At 40.3% G+C, this 14,706-nt stretch overlaps 1 protein-coding gene across 3 annotated transcripts in view; it reads right to left on the bottom strand.

Moving 5' to 3' along the window:
* The window catches only part of galnt13 (polypeptide N-acetylgalactosaminyltransferase 13), a 394,116-nt gene extending 382,179 nt beyond the window's left edge, over positions 1 to 11,937 (bottom strand). For 2 of the 3 annotated variants that reach the window (XM_072261955.1, XM_072261953.1), the window contains exons 1-2: positions 11,478 to 11,937; positions 3,973 to 4,252 (exon numbers count right to left, since the gene is read on the bottom strand). In XM_072261955.1, coding sequence (XP_072118056.1) covers positions 3,973 to 4,114 — 142 coding nt within the window. In that variant the 5' untranslated portion in view covers positions 4,115 to 4,252; positions 11,478 to 11,937. The remainder of the gene's footprint in view (positions 1 to 3,972; positions 4,253 to 11,477) is intronic. The other variant, XM_072261954.1, reaches the window with a different exon arrangement.
* Positions 11,938 to 14,706: the final 2,769 nt, after the last annotated feature.

The raw sequence follows: 14,706 nt of genomic DNA, 5'->3' as shown, positions 1-14,706 counted from the left end.
AAATCTCTTACCAGCTCTTCCTTCAGTTAGTCCTGACGAAGGATCTCGGCCTGAAACGTCGACTGTACTTCCTCCTAGAGATGCTGACTGGCCTGCTGCGTTCACCAGCAACTTTTATGTGTGTTGATAGTGATTTCTGTGGTCACTGTTCCCCAACAACTCACCCACTGAAAAGTCAGTCGCCTAGCCAAGCTCACTGTCCAACACCAGGTGCAGTGCAGCCCCTCCTCTTATTGGACTATCTACAGATTGATTTAAGAAACCCTTCTGGATGCACCTAGCAGATTCTGCCCATCTAAACCTTTTGCCCTATGCAGGTCCCAGTTTACATTAGGGAAGTTGAAGTCTTTCATGAAACAACAACCCTATTATTACAACCTTTCCTTAATCTGCCCGAATATGTGAAATTTTCTGAATCTTCAGCCTTACTGTCCCTATTAGTAACACCAAGCCTTTTTATTTGGTGTAATAGAATTATCACTATAATTTTAACCGTGTGTGGAGCACTTATACTAATTTTTGTGCTTTAAAATGGGACGTGTGTTAACTTATCAAATGTTCACCTTTAGTCATTTAAAGTAATAACTTTATAGCCATTTCCCAATTCAACACAGGCAACTCACACCTTCACAGTTTAGATTTAAGGCAGTCTGAAGTAAATCAGTGCTTTATAAAACTGTAACATGATGACAAGGAAGCATATTTACAAGATTAAATAAAGCTTTTCATTCCACAATAGTTCAAAATTTATTTTCATTTACTGTTTCAGAAAACTTTAGATACCGTCCATGAATTTGTCCTCCACAATATTAGAAGTAAAGCCAAAAACATCAAAACAAATGCATCAAATTTGAAGTTTATTTGATTTAATTCAAACTGATTTAATTAACTCTTCCCCACTGGAGGGAGTTTCTCTCGCCAGTGAAGCGAATGGAGTTGTTGAATCTGCAAAAAGGCAAGCAGGTTGTGCAGTGCAATGAGTGAGAAAATACAGGAAATTGGAACTCCATTGCTGCATCCTACATTGTTTAATGTCACAGTGACTCTTCCCAAAAAATTTCTGCAACACTTTGTTATTCTATGCCTCCAATACTCCAATAGTACCAAACCTGGTGTGGTAAAGTATCTCCAAATTTTGAAATGTTACTAGCTAAAATTATTAATGAATATCAAATAGCAGTGGTGTAGCATTGAATTGGAGAAAGATACAATACACCAAAGCAGATTTGTGCATTGACAACAGATACTGTACCCTTGAAGTTCAGATGCTTCATCTGAACTCATCCTGCTTTTCACATTATTACACTAATATTTGCCTCATATTTAACATTGTTTCAGTTACAGATTAATTTAGATGGAGAACTGCAAGTGCAGGAAATAGTACATAAGCACCCACTTTGTTTTAATGTTTTATTTGTGGCAAAAAGTATCAAAAAGTAGTGCAAACAATAGCAAAACAAATTGAGGTAGTGTTAACGGGTTCTTTGTCCATTTAGGAAATGATGGCAGAGGGGAAGAAGCTGTTCTAGAAACATTGAGTGTATACCTCCTCCTCAATGGTAGCAATGAGAAGACGGCACGTTCTGGATGATGGCAGACCCGAATAATGGATGCAGCCTTTTCCCCTGATCCTGTGCAGTGGCCCCTCTGTACCAGACGATGATGCAACCAGTTAGAACACTCTCCACAGTACATCTGCGAGTCTTTGATGACATTCCAGTTCTCCTCAAATAAAGCCACTGCCGTGCCTTCATAAGGCATACTGCACATCTCCTGCAAGATGGCGGCACGTTCAGACAGAATAACTTTTACAGGACCAACCAAAGGTGTTGATTTTTTTTTTAATGCATTTTTATGATTGCAAGACCCTGCTGGGCATCAAGAACTTAAAGTTCTGCAGGTCTACCCCACCAGCAAGTTGCCTATCAACAGAAAATCTGAAGGGCCTGTACTTGGTGCGGATCGTACTGCTGCCTGTAACGAAGAAGAGTTGGTGCGTGAAGGCGGAGTGCAGTGTAACAACGAGTGATCGCCTACGTCGCTCCTCTTGTGGTTGCAAGACGCTGTTGGACAATGGTAATGTGGAAAGCTGTAATGTTTTATGAGGTGAGCAGTGGCGCAGATGGTGGGGGAGCTGTATAGCCTCAGTTAAAGCGAGAACTAGGCATCAAAAGGCAATGTTGCCTGTTTGCAGCCGCCCAGGACAGCGGTAGAGTCCACCAGAGTGCCTGAGGCAGTATGGTACAGCATCCACGTTAGAGTCGGTGCAGCCCTCCAGCGTTCGCTCGAAAGATATATTGTGTTCAACTGCAAACTGTGGCAACATTCGTGAACTCAGACCATTTTTGTGTGATTGTATTTTACTGCTGTCTCATGTGCTGTGTGGGTTCACTTGTGTTGTTCACCTTGGCCACGAAGTAACATTGTTTTGTTTGGCTGTACTCATAGATGGTTGAATTATAATTAATCTTCAACTTCTTTGTAATTGCATCAATATGTTGGACCCAGAATAGATATTCAAAAATTTTGACACCCAGGAACTTGAAGCTGCTCACCCTTTCCACTGATGATCCCTCAATGAGAAGTGGTGTGTGCTCCCTCAACTTACCCTTTCTGAAGTCCACAATCAGTTCCTTGGTCTTATTGATGTTGAGTGCAATGTTGTTGTTTCAACACCACTCAACCAGCTGATCTATTGTGCTCTTGTATGCTACCTGTGCTTCTGCCTACAATAGTTGAGTCATTGGCAAGTTTATAGATGGTGTGTGAGCTGTGTCTAAAGAGTACAGTTATGGGCTAAGCACACATCCTTGAGGTATACCAGTGTTGATTGTCAGTGAGGAGATGTTATTTCCAATCCACACCAACTGTGGTCTCCCAGTGAGGAAGTCAAGAATCCAGTTGCAGAGGGAGGTACAAAGGCCCAGGTTTTGTAGCTTCTTGATCAGAGCTGAGGGTATGATTGTGTTGAACAATGAACTGTAAACAACAAACAACAGCCTGATATAGGTATTGCTATTGTCCAGATGATCCAAGGACAAGTGAAGAGCCAGTGAGATTGCACCTGCTGTGAACCTATTGTGGCAATATAGGCAAATTGTAGTGAGTCCAGCTCCTTGCTGAGGCAGGAGTTGATTCTGGCCATGACCAATCTCTAAGATGTCATGGAAATTGTGTTTTTTTTCCTCTAAAAGTGTTTTACCAAAACAAGTTTGCAATTGCAAACAAATCGTCTCCCATATCAAATCCAGTCGAGGTTTCCAAAAGAGGCAATCATATCCTGCTCCAAGTAGGAACACAAGATTGAGAAAGAAAACCGGTTTATCTGCATTTTCAATCAAGCTGAGCTTAGAATTCATTCTTTCAAATTGAAATTAAATTCTCCCACCTGAATGTCCAGATAAATGTTTACTGAAAACCATTCCCAAGTGTTTCAGTATACTGGACACCAGGAAGAGTTCAAGAGATTCCACATCCACTGGAACGCATATACTTGCAATAAGCTCCATCAGATTTACAGATAACATTAATGAAGACCAAAACAATTTCATTACTTGATTTAGCTCAAACCTGGTATTTTATAAAAAGTTTTTAAAATGCTGCATTATAACTGCAAGTAGTAAGTAATTTGGTTTTGGCAATCAATTTAATAACTTCCCAAATCACAATCCAAATCAAATTTCTATTTTGTTTACAAAAGTCAGAAAAACAACAGTTTTTAAATGTGCATGCTCCAAGAAGCACCAACACCAGAGGGTCAAACAGGCAATGTTAATGTGACATTAGTACCTCTGATTTGGTGCAATGTATTCACATCAAAGATTATTCTTTTTTTAGAATATGATCAACATTTGAAGTTTAACATTGCCAATTCCGGCTAAAGGAGTCACGTTAGAAACAAAGCCCTCTCATGTCATACATTTTCAATATTCTAAAATCAGTTATTCTGCATTTGGTGGCAAGAGCACTTACCTCTCAGGGCAGGCAAGAGAGATCGATCTTTCTTATCGTCACATTTATTGCAGTCACTGAAGTAGAGCAGTAAGATGACATCCAGAAGCACCCAGATCAAAGATGTGGCCAAGACCACCTTGCAACAAAGTAATCTTCGCATAATTAATCGTCTCTTCTCTGTGAATCACAGCAATCATGAAGTGTGTAGCCTTGCTTCCTCAGCTAGAGAGATCACAGTGTGAAATGGAAGGTGGCCATATGAGAAATCCCATTAGCTGAGAGAACATGCTGAAGGCTGCTGAAACAGAAAAAAAAGTGTTTGATTATTAGAATAAATAAAATTTATAACTACGCACTTACATGCAGTTCTCTTCAGCAGAATTGTGATGTTTTTTGAACATCCTGGTCATGAGATTTCACCAACCTTAATCAATCTGATAGAAGATCCAGAAGACTGGAAGGTGGCAAAAGCTATGTTTTTTTAAACCAGGAGGGAGGGTGGCTAATTATTTAGAGATACAGTGCAGTACAGGCCCTTCTGGCCAACAAGCCACATTGTTCAGAAACCCACTTATTTAACACCAACCAAATGTCAGAAAAATTAACAATGAATAATTATCCGACTGACCGGTAGGTCTTTGGACCGTAGAAGGAAACTGGAGCTCCTGGGGTGAAAAAGGGACAGTCACAGGGAGAACATGTGCACGCTTTATAGGGAGCACCGGAATTGGACTCTGGAGACTTGAGTTGTAATAGCATTGTGCTAACCGCCACATTATCACCAAGAAAGGTAGGAGGTTAATTCTGGAATTATCCAATCAAGCCTGATTGAATTCTTTGAGGAAGTGACAAAACAAAATGATGAAAGTAGAGCAGTGGACATGGTGTACATTGATTTTAGTAAGGCATTTGACATAGTTCCCCGTGGTAGGTTCATTGAGAAAGTCAGGAGGCATAGCATCCAGAGAAACTTGACTGTCTGGATTCAGAATTGGCTTGCCCACAGAAGTCAGAAGATTGGAGTAGATGGAGCAAATTCTACGTGAAGGTTGGTGATCAGCGGTGTACCACTGATCTGTTCTAGTAACCCTGCTCTTTGATTTTCATAAGTGACTTTGATGGGGAAGTGGAAGGGTGGGTTGCGGATGACACAAAGTTTGGTGGTGGTTTGAATAGTGCAGAAGGTTACAATAGATCACTGATAGAATGCAGAGCTGGGTTGAGAAGTGGCAGATGGAGTTCAATCCAGAAAAGTGTGAAATAACACACTTTGCAGGGTTGAACTTGAAAACAAGTACAGGGTTAATAGCAGGATTCTTAGCCAGGGGATTCTTGGGAATCACATCCACAGATCCCTCAAAGTTGTCACACAAGTTGTTAAGGTGGTTAAGAAGGCATTTTGCAGCTTGGCCTTTATTATTTGGGAAATAAAGTTCAAGAGATTGAGGTAATGTTGCAGCTCTATAAATCTAGTTAGACCACACTTAGTGTCCTGATGAAGAGTCTTGGCCCAGAACATCGACTGTTTACTCTTTTCCATAGATGCTGCCCGGAGTTACTTTGGATTTCCAGTATCTGCAGGTCTTCTTGTGCTTAGAATATTGTGTTCAGTTCTGGTCCCCTTATTATCAGAAGGATGTGGAAGCATTAGAGAGGGTGCAGAGGAGGATTAACAGGATGCTGCCTGGATCAGAGAGCATGATTAATGAGTATAAATTAAGTGAGCTAGGGCTTTTCTCTTTGGAGCAGAGGGTGAGTGGTGACTTGATAAAAGTGTACATACTAATAAGAGGCATAAATGAGCTGGACAACCAGAGACTATATCCAGGGCATAAATTGCTATGTCTAGCCATGTCAGATGTTTCGTTTAATTTTATATCTACATATACGCCCACACACACTCACTCGGACTGTGGATGCACTGCCAAGGTGGTAGTACAGGCAGGTACTTTAGGGACATTTAAAGGCACAAATAGGCGCGTGGACGAAAGAAAAAATGGAGGGCTAGATTGATCTTGGAATAGATCAAAAGGGCAGCACAAGCCTGTACTGTACTTTTCTATGTTCTATCATAAAACAAAGCTCCACTATCAGAAACTTTTAAAACTTTGAGATAAAAGGAATGCTGGACCAAAATTTAGCATTGATTATCTTCATATACATGATCAAGGACAACACTCCCTATTTTTGAATGTGCAGTGAACTAGAACTGTGATACAATACACTTAAAAACAGAGTGGAACATTTTTAGACCACCCAAGGGACAAAGTAAAATAAACCAGAAAATTAATAAAACACAAAATGTCCAAGCAATCTTACTACCTCAATTGTTTACGTGTTACAGGCATCTCAGCTTTCTTCTTAACCCAGACAAATTAAAATTTATACTCAAAAACAGGCATCAGCTGATGGTTATCGCTACCAAATCATTCAATGGTTTTCATATTTGCAGACTTGTGTAATCTATTGCTATCTTGACAGCCTCAAATCCTTCACTTATATTTTAACTGAGTCCTACAAACCAGTCAACCACGTACTTCACATACAATGGTTCCTAGCTGAAAAACAAATTTTAAACTTTTCATTCTTGTTCCCGACTATTATTTTCATCCTGCATACTCTCGCTTTCCTAATCTTAATAAAGCTTCTCGATATCTCTGCTAATATCTCCTTATATAAATTCACCCGATAACTGTTCTGAGAGATGCTTAGACACACATTTACTCCCTTAAAAGGGTGTGTAATAAATTCAAATTGGTTTGTTCTTCTTGTGTCCTTTAGGGAAAAATAGCACCACCTGGTGTCACAACATTTTAACCAATCATTGATCCAATTCACACTGATTCCAATACACTTCAGAAGTTTATAGAGAACCGTGAGTAAATGGATAGATTTTGATCAATATTTGTGTAAGGAACTTGTTAAAGAGTTTCTGATGAAGCATATGAGAATTTTAAATTTTCTTAAAAAGCATTATTTAAGCTCTGCAATTATAAACATTGCAACACAGCAAAATATACCTGCAAGTACTAACTGTGAAAACCTTTAAAAGAATGTTTTACAAATTTCTCTGCCATTGACAAGTCATTTGCTCCAGGTTGCAACTCCCAGTCCAGATGAATGAGGTCCAATAGACCTTTTCCTCAGTTTCCCACCACAGCACCTGCTCTACCTCCTAGAGAAAATACCTGCTGGATGAGCCACTCAATCACTTGCATAGGAAAATCCAAGTGACAGCTTATAAACAGGTGCTCGCTTTCGATTTTGCACTTTTCAATTAGGTGGCATAGTAGTGCAAAGGAAATTGCTGTTGCTTCACGTCACCAAGGACAGTGATAGATTGTGACCTTGGGTAATTTATGTGAAATATCCAAGATGCAGTTCCTTCATCCCATCCCTGAGTGTTCCCAATTCCACCCCCCCCCCCCAAAGATATGTTGATAATTGCCATTTAATGTAGGTTAATGGGAAAAGGCTGAAGAGAAAGCATGTACAAGAATGAACATGTTGGACGAGTACAGAGAAATGAGGTAGATGGTTCCATTGAGATTGTTCCTATAGGAGCTATTGAGAGTCTGAAATGCTGCATGTCCTCCTTCAGTGTTAAAACAGAGACAATATGTAATCTTTTCCTTTCTACCCAAGGGAGACCAAGTTCAGAACCAGTCTACATTTCAGGGATACTTTTCAATCTTGACCAGCTGCAGCACATTACGCACTGATTGCACTCACTTCACAGAACTTCCAGTCAAAGAGCCCAAGAGATTTAGATCATTTCATCCACAAGTTCTCATCCCAGATACAAATCTTTTTCTATCATATGATAGACTGGATCAATTCCATTTTGAAGCAAATTCAAACTACCATATTTAACAGCGCTCTATAGGCCTAGTGAGGATTCAATCTTTGCTATGTCTCACAGGAGAACAATTTTGGACTTTACAGAATTGCAATAAAAATTTAAAGACATAAAAGCATTCAAGTAGATTTGCAAGGGTTTAAACATATTGGTTTACCAATATATCACAAGCCAAGCTAGAAATCTTCAAATGCGTGGATGTAGCATTTGGAGTAAAGAATATCATTACCAAAACCTTAATCAGAAACCTACAGTACTCTGCAGACTATTTAGCCTCATATATATAGCTAGGGTACAGAAGACGTTTGCACAATACAATGTACTGTGCTGCTGCCATAAGAAAAACAAATTTCATGACATATGTGAGTGATGATAAACCCAATTCTGTTATGGGTCTCTGCTGTAGACTGAAGTGGAAAGGGGGCAGGGAGAAGGGGATCATGGTTGGGAAAAAGGGAGAGGGGAGAAAGCAGGAAGCACTAGAGAGACATTCTGTAATGGTCAATAAACCAGTTTTTTTTTTTTTAAATCAAATGACCTTGTGTGGTGTCTCAGGGCTGAGTGTGCCTGACCCCCACCATGGCAGTTCTTCTCTGCCACCTGTCCCACTCCCCTGCCACAGCACTCCACACACCATTCCCAACACCCTTTGCTCCTGCCAGATTTACAAAATCACCTTCCACTCCACTGACAAATACAGTACTGCACAAAAGTCTGGGGCACCCTAGCTGTATTTATGCATCCAAGATTTTTGCACAGTATTGTATCTGGAATTATTAGGTGCAAAACAGGATGGGACAATCACACTTTGACCCAAGCCTGTCCCTCCATTATTCTGGGTGGTTGGAGTTGGTGGTTTGATAGCAGAATCATAGGTCTGATAAGGTACAGTTAAAACATTTATTCCTCAGCATTCATTTACTCAGTGCTCAATCACTGTCTTCACTGTGCCCCAATAATAGAAAACTGCAGCAACACACAAAAAGCCGGGTGAACTGAGCTAGCAAATCGGACAGGACCTATCGAGTACAACCTTTCACCTGGACTCTAAGGTACAGCAGCTGGTGTTTGCACTACCTACATAGCTTTGTTCAAGCTTTTTAAAAATGTATCACAATTTTTACCATCTGTGTTCAAGTGCATTTGAAAAAAATCAGTGAAACATATGGCTAAGTGTAAATGGGGATGCTAGGGAAATTGGCTCCAACAGAGAACTGCAGCTTGACCATTTTATTTTGGGCTTCTGTGGTGGATTGAGCAACATCATCCTGAAGATTTAACTCTTAGGATCTTTTGGTTTACACTGTAACAAGATTACATACAATTGTCAGAAGATTTGAATTTGAAGATTTTATACCTGTGCCGTAAAGCACTGCAGTAACCACGACACCACTGTAGAAGAAACCGCTGGTTGAGGGCCACACGTAGTGCTGCCTCGAGGTTTGCTGAAACGTGTTCGCACATCAGTACGTTCTTTTCCACTGAGTTATTATTGAAATCTATTCCACAATACACTCTTAGCAGTGTGGACAAACAGGGATCTTAAGGTCCAAATCTAAAGATCCCTCAAAGTTGCTGCACAGTTGTTAGATGATTAGGAAAACCTATAGTATATTGGCCTTAGTGAATTAAGGAATTGAGTTCAAGAGCCACCTTTATGTTCTATCTGATGAGACCACACTTCGAACGTTGAATTCATTTCTGGTCACCTCGTTATAGGAAGGTTGAAGAAGTTTTAGAGAGTGCCGAGGAGATTTAATAAGATGCTGTCTGGATTAGAGAACGTGCTATTTGAGGAAAGGTTGAGTGAGCTAGGGCTTTTCTCTTTGGAGTGAAGGTGGGTGAGAAGTGACTTGGAAGAGGTATACAAGATTATGAGAGAATGGACAACCAGCGCTTTTTTCCCAGGGCGACAATAGCCTATATCCCAAGGCATTCATTTACGGTCAGCTAAGGGAGATATCACAGCTTTTTTTTTTTGAGTTTTTTTTAAAGCGGAGTAAGAAGTGCCTGGAACATTCTGTTTGGGGTGGTGGTAGAGGTATATACAATAGAGATGTTAGTTAGGAACACCAATGAAAGAAAAATGGAGGTGTGTGGAATATGTAGGAGTTGGAGGTTAGATCGATCGTGGAGTGCATTTATGTAGGTCGGCACAACATTGTGGGATGCAGGGCCAATACTGTACTGATCTTATATGATTTTTCTAAATACAAGTCTTTCACAGCTCATCACATTTCTCAAATGTGCAATATTTAGAAAACTGCAATAAACTGTACATTATAATTTAAAATATTTTATGTTCCTTCTCAATTTTAAGCAACTTTTTCCCATGAGGGTTGTTAAAGGGCAGAGATGAGCTTCAATTTTGAGTGATCATTGCTTATCCTCTGTATTCTTCCAGGCAAGTCATACTGGAGCTGTTTCCCACACTCCAGCCTCAGGCACGCAGCACTACAGAATCTCGCCAAGAATCATCTGAGAAATCTAATTGTGATTTTTAATAACATCATGCAAATTACGTAGTGATGTAATATTTTAAATTCTATCATTGCATTATTTATCCTTCACCACTAACTCGGTTTCTGAGAGTCTAAACAACCCGATAGAAAGAGCTTGCAAATATGAAAAAAAAATGTTTCAAACCTCATTATTTGTAAGTTTCATTTGCACCCAGTTCCTCTATTCTGTTTAATATTTGATCCACCGGAGTGCCTACTAACTTGCATTCTGCACCCAAGCTTAAATACAGGGGAACAAAATGCCAATTAAATCGCGTCAAGCAACGGAAAATTAAAATCTCTCGCTCTGGGTCGAATAGCATACCCACAAACTGGACTGTTTGCATTAGATAGAAATACTTCCAGATGTGCTTCAAACTAAATGCGATGGCTGAAACACAAAATATCAAAACAGAGAATTGTCATCGGTAGGAATAAAAACGGAAATAGTTTACGACTGTTAGATAATGGAGTTGCTGTACACTGCTCTAAATGCATCTTATGTCTATGAAATTTGTGGAAGTAATAAAAATGAGCGTGAGCAGGAAGCAGCGCCGTCGCTGCGTCTCCAGTCGAAGGCTGTAGGATGATGGGTTTTCGTGGAACCGAACAACACGAGCCTAGAGGCACTGACCAACGAAACATTTCTCAGACGTGTCTCAGACTATCAAACCACAGTAAAATTAGTAAGCATACACTTCCCCAGTTAAGTTCTTGTCTGAATGCATGATTACACCGACAGAATCATCTCATCGCAAGACCCGTCGGGTTAAACGCGCATAGTCCCGCGAACATAATTCTAAATATGCAATGCAGTTGCCTGCTCGAATATCACATGATGGGGAAAGTTTGTTTGATTCCATCCGTCGTTTAAAAGCGGAGGGAATTCACTGTCGCATTACCTTTGCATTCGCCTTAGGGGGAGTAAAGACGACGTTCAAGGATATTGTGGAATGGTAATGTTTGCCACTATTTAAATTCAAAATCGACTTGCTGGAGCTCAACAGGAATTATTGCATAATCTCTTTTCCATTTTAACTCGTTCAATACTTCTTTCTTACTGTATTAATGAAACCTCTTAAAAGGCAAGACCCATATACGATCTTCTAGAAAATATTAAGCACATTATAACGTTCAGAAGTCAACGGACGGATTGTACTTACATAACATAATAAAGGCGAATGCTGGGCTCCTTGCTCCAATCAACTTGTTGCATTCTCGACCCTTTAAGCAGACACGAATCACTCGTCAAAAGCACATAAAAGACAATTGTAGTTTAAAAATAAACCCAGTGAAGACTTGCGAAAGTGTAATAGTAATTAAGGTGACGAGAGATGCTCCTGTTATTCTACTGCAACTGCGCGGCTGTGGTTTCACGACTGGGAACTCAATTCTGCGGCTCCGCCATCACTTTCCTGTTTAGTTTGACCTGGACCTTCGCTGCTCATATGCATGTTGCGTCTGTGTGTGTTTTTTTTAATGGGGGGGGCTGCTGTTGATTGCAGGCAAGTGAAAGAGTCGCCAACCGCCGCCTCAGAGCCCAGGTGCCAGTTGCTCGGTGCACCACCCAGCTCACGCCGTTAGCGCTCACCGGCCCGCAGCTCGACTCCGCGGCAGCCGTCATTCACAATAATGCCGCGGGAAGTCCCGCCTCCTCCACCGGACCAATCCCATTGGTTGCCTCCCACCGCTTTAATTGTCGCGATTTGATAGGTTCTCCAGAGAACGTTTCGCTCCAGCTCCGCTTTCATTGGTCGGAGGGCAGGTCAATCATGTTGAAGTCGCCGGTAGGCGCCGGAGGGTGAGGGGGCGGAGCGAAGAGCTGCAGTTCCTGGAGAGGGCGCGCCGCGGTGAGAGCGGTGCAGGAACTGTCCCAGGTGCTGGATGCCTGGCTCCTAGCCTGACCGCTTGATCGTGGCTGCTCTGCAATAGATAAACCGCATCATTTCGCGGACAGAATCCTTTCCATGAGCAGGACAAACTTTGCATTGCATTGAAACATTTCATAGAATAAATAAAAGCATAAGAATTGGACATATTGGGAGAAATTTGCCCTTCAAGCCTGCTCGAGCATTCATCAAGATTATGACCTGATCTTCCTCTGTGTCTTTTTCCAGCACTAACCCAATATATTTTGCTTCCCTTAACACTAGCGATCCTTGTCTTGAATGAACTCAGTAAGCTCCCTGGCATAAAGAACTGCAATCTCCTGCCCACCTAGTGAAGAGATTTCTCCTTACATCAGTCCTACTACGAATGTGATATTGAACGTGAATATGAATGTTCCGGATTCTTCGACCAGAGGAAACATGCACTGCATCCACTGTCTGCCACTCAATAAGCACTGTGAAGTTTCAATTAGATTGTTTCTCATTCTTCTAAACTCTAGAGATTCAGGCACAGGCTCCTCAATATCTACTGGTTTTCATTGTTTCGTGGCAGTCTGTGGGGAAGACAAATCTCAGGGCTGTACACAGCATACATACTTTGAATCATATAAGGGAAGTCCTATGCTAGGTACCTGTATATATTTTGCTGCACTGGTGTGTTGGTTTTCGATGACTTGCACATAAGAAAAAAAATCTAGGTTCCTTGAAAGTCAAAATGTCCTATCCTGTCAATGTTGTAAAAAGTACTCCGCTTTTCTACTCTGTGCACCAAAGTGAATGACCTCACATTTTTCCTTATTACTGTATATTACATCTGTCGCATTCCTATTGACTTTTAATACTTATCTTGAAGCCTTTTTACATTCTTTTCTTGACTCACAATCCCACTGGCATTGTCAACAAACTTGAAAATTGGTCCCAGATTGTGATCCTTGGCAGTTTCTAACCAGTCACAGCCAATACAAGAAAGGGCCATTTGATTTCTCCCTTTGCCTTTTTCTGTTTGTATAATGCACTGTTAATGTCAGTGTATTATCCTCAATTCCATTGGTCTAATCTTAGTCACTATTCTCCTGTATGATGCCTTTTTAAAAACCTTCCCAACAAGAAGAGTCTCGTCCTGAAATGTCGACTGTACCTCTTCCTAGAGATGCTGCCTGGCCTGCTGCGTTCACCAGCAACTTTGATGTGAGTTGCATCAACAATAAACATATCACATGCACAGGTTTCATTTTACAAGGGACCCCAATACATCAATCAAACATGATATCACAGTCATAATTCCTTGCTGGTTCTGCTCACTCCTATCATTCCTTTCCTAATGTTTTGTTATAACATTCATTATAATTTTCAATGTTCAATTATCAATTGCAACATTTTCATTACCACTCAGATTGGGTAGCAGATCAACATCGGCTTCTTTCATTTCAGGATTCCCGTATTCAGTATATTTTGCTTTTACATAAAAACACTGTGAAATGGTTCATTGCAATCAGTAAGAATATAGGAAGACAAGAACTTGAAATGATCAATCTTTGACCAATGAAAACAAAAGAAATGAGAGGATGCTTTGAAAGATCTGCTAAAAGAACAGCCATTCAAAAACTTACTGAATGAATGACCAAAAGCAGGACCAAACATTCTTATTCTTATGCCTTTGTGACAGATTTATGGAGTTCACAGCCTGGGGACATCACTTAAACCTTAATCAAACTTTACAACTCCTCCCTTGGAGGGTCAGACACCCTGAGCCGATAGGCTGGTCCTGGACTTATTTTATAATTTACTGGCATAATTTACATATTACTATTTAACTATTTATGGTTCTATTACTATTTATTATTTATGGTGCAACTGTAACAAAAACCAATTTCCCCTGGAAATGACTATGACTATGACTAAACCATGTCAGCGTGCATACAATATTGTGCACAATTCCAAGTTCCACATTTTAGGAAGGATCACAAAGTTTCTGAAAGTTGCAGTGTAGATTTACTACTGTGATACAAAATTAGAGTACTCCTTCACTATGGTAAAATAAAACCTGAGAAACTAGGAGTATTTTCCAAAAGCAGAGAGTTTAAAAAGCTATCTGTTAGAGATATTCAAGATCATGAAAGAGCACGGAGAGTAAATAAGGGAACCTTTCCATTTCACGTGAATCAGTCATTAAGGAGAAAGTACAACACAGTCAGAATTGATGGTGGACTAAAGTATTATGAATTCAATGAAACTTCAGATATTTATATAATTTCAATCATTCCATTTAATATATGAGAAATGTATATAATACACATCCTGGAAATCTTGTTCTTCACAGTCATCCAGGAAAACAAAAGAGTGCCCCAAAAATGAGTGACAGTAAAAATGTTAGCATCCCAAAACCCCCTCCCACACACAGACTACAACAAAGCAATAACCTTCCACCTCCCCATTTACCCCAGCCAAAAAAGAAACAGCACCTTCCACCCACCAAACAAGCAATCACAAAGCACCCAAAATA

Source organism: Mobula birostris, chromosome 6 (genome assembly GCF_030028105.1).
Source record: "Mobula birostris isolate sMobBir1 chromosome 6, sMobBir1.hap1, whole genome shotgun sequence".
Taxonomy (NCBI): Eukaryota; Metazoa; Chordata; class Chondrichthyes; order Myliobatiformes; family Myliobatidae; genus Mobula; species Mobula birostris.
This window is presented reverse-complemented; position numbering and strand designations above follow the sequence as displayed.